The sequence below is a fragment of the Rhinoraja longicauda genome, chromosome 16 (genome assembly GCF_053455715.1).
Source record: "Rhinoraja longicauda isolate Sanriku21f chromosome 16, sRhiLon1.1, whole genome shotgun sequence".
Lineage (NCBI taxonomy): Eukaryota > Metazoa > Chordata > Chondrichthyes > Rajiformes > Arhynchobatidae > Rhinoraja > Rhinoraja longicauda.
The window spans coordinates 22,110,876-22,116,875 of record NC_135968.1 but is presented as its reverse complement, the minus strand read 5'-3'; the positions used below and the strand labels follow the sequence as shown (position 1 = coordinate 22,116,875).

General features: G+C 46.3%; 1 protein-coding gene across 3 annotated transcripts in view; it reads left to right on the top strand.

Annotated features, from left to right (window-relative positions):
• Positions 1–1,393: 1,393 nt before the first annotated feature.
• xpnpep1 (X-prolyl aminopeptidase (aminopeptidase P) 1, soluble) overlaps positions 1,394–6,000 on the top strand; it is a 65,832-nt gene continuing 61,225 nt past the window's right edge. The window contains exons 1-2 of one of the 3 annotated variants that reach the window (XM_078412818.1): positions 1,426–1,506; positions 5,432–5,522. In XM_078412818.1, the coding sequence (XP_078268944.1) occupies positions 5,492–5,522 (31 nt within the window). In that variant the 5' untranslated portion in view covers positions 1,426–1,506; positions 5,432–5,491. Of the gene's footprint in view, positions 1,507–5,431; positions 5,523–6,000 lie in introns of those variants that run through there. The other 2 variants (XM_078412820.1, XM_078412821.1) reach the window with 2 other exon arrangements.

The following is a 6,000-nucleotide window of genomic DNA, read 5'->3' as shown; positions in this document are numbered from 1 at the left end:
AGACAGTACATTTTCTTGGCTATTGATTTCAAAACAAATCCTGCCCTCTTGAGGCAAACAGTAAAATGTTCAGGAAATGCAATTTCTTGCTTTGAGGATTTATTGAGACCCAATAAAATTTTACAGCAACTTTGCAAAAACAAGATTGGAAGACTGAAGTTTAGAAAAATTATGCAAGGCATAAAGTTCCAAAGTGTTTAAAGACAGATATCCTTCTGGTGATTGTAAGTGACTTAGAGTCCATTTTCTTCATGAGTGCTCTTTCCAATAAAAGACATAAAATGCTGGAGCAACTCAGTGGGTCCTGACCTAAAATGCCACCTAACCATTTTCTCCAGAGATGCTGCCTACCTGCTGAGTTACTCCAGCAATTTGTGTCTAAACCAGCATCTGGTCCCCAAGACAACAATTGCCAGTAGTAACCAAAATTAATGTGGGGCAAGACTGACTAACCAAAATCCCACATAATGATATTAACAAACAATTGGTAGCCACATAATAATAACTACAGCAATAATATATTGTACAGAAATGAAAAATTGCAGAAGCTCTTCAATATGCACAAGGTCACAAAGTGCTGGAGTAACTCAGCAGGTCAGGCAGCATCTCCGGAGAAAATGGAAAAGTGACGTTTTGGGTCGAGACTCTTCTTCGTGAGTCTGTGGAAGGGCCCCAACCCAAAATGTCATCCATCCATGCTCTCCAGAGATGTTTCCTGACCTGCTGAGTTACTGCAGCACTTTGTGTCCTTTAATATATTGTATAGGATATTTAAAAACATTACAAAAATAAATGCAATACTGAGCTGGCCAAATGGAACAAGCTACCTGAAGAAGTGGAGGAGGCATGTGTTATGACAACATTTCAAAGTCATATGGACAGGTAGATGGAGAAGAAAGATTTAGTGGGATTTGGGCCAAGTGGGCCAGTTCAGAGAGGCAACTTGGCCAACATGGGTGAGTTGGTTGGAAGGGAATGTTTCCTGTCCTGAGCTCCCATCTACCTCATTGAAGACCCTTGGGCTATCGTCAATCGGACTTTACTGGCCGTTACCTTGTACTAAATGTTATTCCCTTTATCCTGTATCTCTACACTGTGGACAGCTCGATTGCAACCATGTATAGTCTTTCCGCTGGCTGGATAGCACGTGGCAAAAAGATTTTCACTGTACCTCGGTACACGTGACAATAAACCAAACTAAAGTAAACCAAACTCTGAAGGAGCCGAAGCAAATATTTTCTCTACTCTGTTTTATTTTAGAAAAGGAGAATGTTATAGAACTAACACCAAACTGGTCAACAACCAATTCAAATATCTCTGTACCTGCCTTGGTGCCATGTGACAGTTAGACCTTTGAACGACCCCACACCGCGCACGCGCACTAGCGGGCCCTGGACTCGGCGCAGTGCGCATGCGCCCTGCCGGCCTGCTGCGGTGACGCGGGTTTGGAAAAATGGCGGCGCCCAGCAGGTGATCCGCGCGGCGCAGCCGGGTATCAACAGCAGCGTGAGTGAGAGGGGAAGAGGGAAGGGAGGGAATAAGGAAGGGAGGGAATAAGGGAGGGAGGGAATAAGGGAGGGAGGGAATAAGGGAGGGAGGGAATAAGGGAGGGAGGGAATAAGGGAGGGAGTGAGTGAGGGACTGAGGGAAGCGGGGAGGGAGGGAGTGAGGCAGGTTGTGGAGCAGGACCTCGGCGCGGCTGCGTGAGAGTCAGGCCTCGGGGAGAGTCACAGGGCTATAGGTGGTGGGATCATTGATCGGATCACAAAAGTGCTGGAGAGACTCAGCGGGTCAGGCAGCGTCTGTGGAGGGAATGGTAATGGGGGGAGGTAGGAGGGAGTGGACGGTAATGGGGGGGAGGTAGGAGGGAGTGGACGGTAATGGGGGCAGGGTAGGAATGGCCAGGCGACATTTCGGGTTGGGATCTAAGTCTGTAGAAGGATCCCGACCTGAAATGTCGCCTCTCTATTCCCACCACAGATGCTGCCTGACTCGCCGAGTCTGCAGCTCGTTGTTTTGCTCAACATTCCGGCTTCTCTACACTCTTGCGTCAAATTACTGGACTTGTAATGAACTTGGGAGTTCAAATCCCACTGGCGGGACACTTCTACTACAGACTGATGGAGGAGGGGTGCGTTGGTTGTGAGGGGAAAGGAGGAGGGAGGAGGGAGGGAAGAGGTGCAATAGGAAGGAAAGAGGAGGAGGGAGGGAAGGAGGTGGAGGAGGGAAGGAGGTGGAGGAGGGAGGGGGAGGGCGAGAAGGAGAGTGGGGGAAGAGAGGAGGCACAGGGCACCTTGATGCCAAACAAAAAAGATTAGAAGAGAAGGAAGGAGACCAATGAGAAAGAGGTAAGTGATAGAGAATTGAGAGGTGATCAGATGGAGCCCGAGAGGGGAAGGAGACAACAAACAGGAATGGCATCGGTATTAATCTGGATTGAGTAGTCAGACTGTACTTTTTAATCTCCTGGTTGCCAACTCTGCTGTTTAGAGGTGTCCTTTTTCTGCTCCATTTTGACATTTATTTTTCAAACATTCCGTTGAAAGTGTTGAGTCAGGATCTGAATGTCAAATATTATATGTGTAGGAAGGATCTGCAAATGGTGGTTTAAACTGAAGATAGACACAAAATGCTGGAGTAACTCAGTGGGACAAGCTGCATCTCTGGCTGAATGGGTGACTTTTTTGGTCCAGACCCTTCTTCAGAAGGCCCGAAATGTCACGCATTCCTTCTCTCCAGAGATGCTATGTTCATCCATCTGGAATTCCTTCCCACACATGCAATATTTGACATACAAATGTAACCCTGACTCACCACTTTCAAAGCAGTGTTTGAAAAATAAATGCCAAAATGGGGCAGAATAAGAACACCTACATGCAGCAGAGCTGGCAACCTGGAGATAAAAAAAGTAAGGCAATTACTTAAGGCACTACAAAAAGAAGGTCTGAAGAAGGGTCCCGACCCGAAACGTCGCCCATTCCTTCTCTCCAGAGATGCTGCCTGTCCCGCTGAGTTATTTCAACATTTTGTGTCAAATATTACATATCAGCCATGGTTGTGTCCAGGCACTTCTTGCCCAATAGGATCTGCTTGAACACTAAAGCAAATTGTGAATACAATATTTAGTTTAAAATACTGCCCCATATAAAGCAAAAGTGAAACTTTTAATTAAAACCCTCTAACTATTGTTGACTCTCAATTACTAAAAAAATAAGAAAGAAGATTGTGAATACACTGTGTGTGGGATGGAACTGTAGATGTTGGTTTACACAGAAGATAGACACAAGGTGCTGGAGTAACTCAGCGGGACAGGCAGCATCTCTGGCGACTGAGCATTTGGGGAGAGGGAAACTAGAGTGCTTAGTCTAAAATATCGCACCTATCCATACAAAGCAAAAGTGAAACTTTTAATTGAAATCTTCTTACAATAGTTGACTCAATTGCTCAAAAATGTAAAAGTAGAATGTGAATACAGTGCTTAGTCTAAAATACTGCACCCATCCATACAAAACAAAAGTGAAACTTTTAATCAAAATCTGCAAACTATTGCTGACTCAATTACTGTTTGTTAGCATGTGGTGGCGGTCTAAGATTGTGCTAATGTATCGTAATACTTTACCTGAACTAAACATAGCACAAAAAGTAAGGAAATTTGTGTTTGGTAGATTATTTCTTTGTTGTAACAATGCTTCTTGGCAATAAATCTTATACCGTTGGAAAGCCTGTTTATTTCCCTTTTAAATGGTGCCACATTTGTAAGGAACATGCATTTGTGGGATGAGCAGCGGAGCTGAGTATATGGGTTGCGCCCATGAAAATTTTGCCAAATTTTCTCTGCCAATGCCAAACAGCTTATTCTGCTGTTGCTATTGACTCTTTGAGCTTCTGGTACCCCCAGGTGCTGACAATCAGGTGCCTGCTTGGCACCTGATTGGCAGCATCTGTGAGCATGGGCCCTGCTACAGTGGTCAGTAGGTGTCTGCTCCAAGAATCGGCATGCCACGTTTGACTGATCTGGATAGGGCCCGTGCGATAGGGCAACTTCAAGCTGGTGTTCCGCAAAACCAAGTTATGGCATTATTTGGAGTGAGCCCTAGTACCATCTCCAAAGTGAAGGCCAAGTTCCATATAACGGGGGATGTCAGAGACAGGCCGCGAAGTGGGCGTCCCAAGAAGACGACACCCGAAGAAGACCGTTTCCTCACCCTGTCAGCACTTAGGAACCGTAGGCTGTCTTCTACAGATTTGCAGTCAAGGTTTGCAGGACGATATGGCCGACGACTCTCTGCCCAGACAATTCGGAACAGACTGCACGCAGCTGATCTCCGGTCTCATAGGGCTGCCAGGAGGCCTGCCATGACTGCCCTTCACCGTCAGGCCCGTTTGCGCTGGTGTCGGCAACACGTGCACTGGAACATGAACATGTGGAGGAACGTTATGTTCAGCGATGAGTCCAGATTCTGCCTACGGCAATTGGATCATAGGGTCAAAGTGTGGAGAAGACGCGGAGAACGCTATGCTGATTGCTGTACCGATAGAGTAACATCTTTTGGTGGAGGCAGTGTGATGGTGTGGGGCGGCATCTCCCTCACTGGAAAAACGAGGCTTGTCATCATTGGAGGCAATCTCAATGCAGAGAGATATCGAGATGAGATTCTGCAACCAGTGGCAATCCCATATCTTCACAGTCTGGGACCGAACTCTATCCTCCAAGATGACAATGCTCGCCCCCACAGAGCAGGGTTTCTCAGAGACTACCTCCAGAATTTGGGAGTGGAGAGGATGGAATGGCCTGCCAGCAGTCCTGACCTCAACCCCATTGAACACTTGTGGGATCTGCTTGGGCGTGCTGTTCGTGCCAGAGTGACCAACACAACCACGTTGGCTGACTTGCGATAAATGCTGGTTGAAGAATGGGATGCCATCCCACAACAGTGTGTGACCAGGCTGGTGACCAGCATGAGGAGGAGGTGCCAAGCTGTTGTGGCTGTGTATGGTTCTTCCACACGCTACTGAGGCTCCTGTTTATTAAATGAATAAATTATTAAATTGCCAATATGTCTTGTTTCTTCAGACTTCAATCATCCAATCCACCAAACAACACCGAACAAGAGTCAATGGCAGAATAAGCTGTTTGGCATTGGCAGAGAAGATTTGGCAGATTTTTCATGGGCGCAATCCACATACTCAGCTCTGCTGCTCATCCCACAAATGCATGTTCCTTACAAATGTGGCACCATTTAAAAGCGAAATGAACAGGCTTTCCAACGGTATAAGATTTATTGCCAAGAAGCATTGTTACAACAAATAAATAATCTACTAAACACAAATTTCCTTACTTTTTGTGCTATGTTTATATGCGAAAAAAGAATTTCACTATACCTCGATACATGTGACTAAAAGGACCATTGTCATGTACTTGGTACCATAGGGGGAAGATGAGAATGGTGTGAGGATCTCGTTGGAGCTGGTGGAAATCGTGAGGGGTGATATGCTGGACGCAGAAGCTAGTGAGGCGAAAGGTGAGGGTGAAGGGAGCTCTATTTCTGTTCTTTCTGGGGAGAGGAGGTGAGAACAGTCATGTGGGAAATGGAGGAAATGTGTGTGACATTTGCAGCAGCTGGGACAGAAGGAAAGCTACATTTTTGGAAAAAGGAAGACATTTCAGTAGTGCTAGAGGGGGAAGCCTCAAGTTGAGAACAGAGCAGTAGAGGAGGAAAATGGACTGGCTTCAGGTCTTTTTGCTTTCTTCGGACTTGGGTCCCTTCTTCAGACTTGTGGCCTGATCTGAAACGTTGCCTGTCCATTCCCTCCACAAATGCTGTCTGGCACGCTGAGTCGCTCCAGCACTTTGTGTTTTGCTCATGACTCCATCTTCCACAGCCTCTTGTTACTGGGCTTGGAATGTAATGGACTTGTGAGTTCAAATTTCACCAAATCTCATCACTCTTCCACAGACTGATGGAGGAGGAGTGTGTTGGCTGAAGGGGCACAGTGACA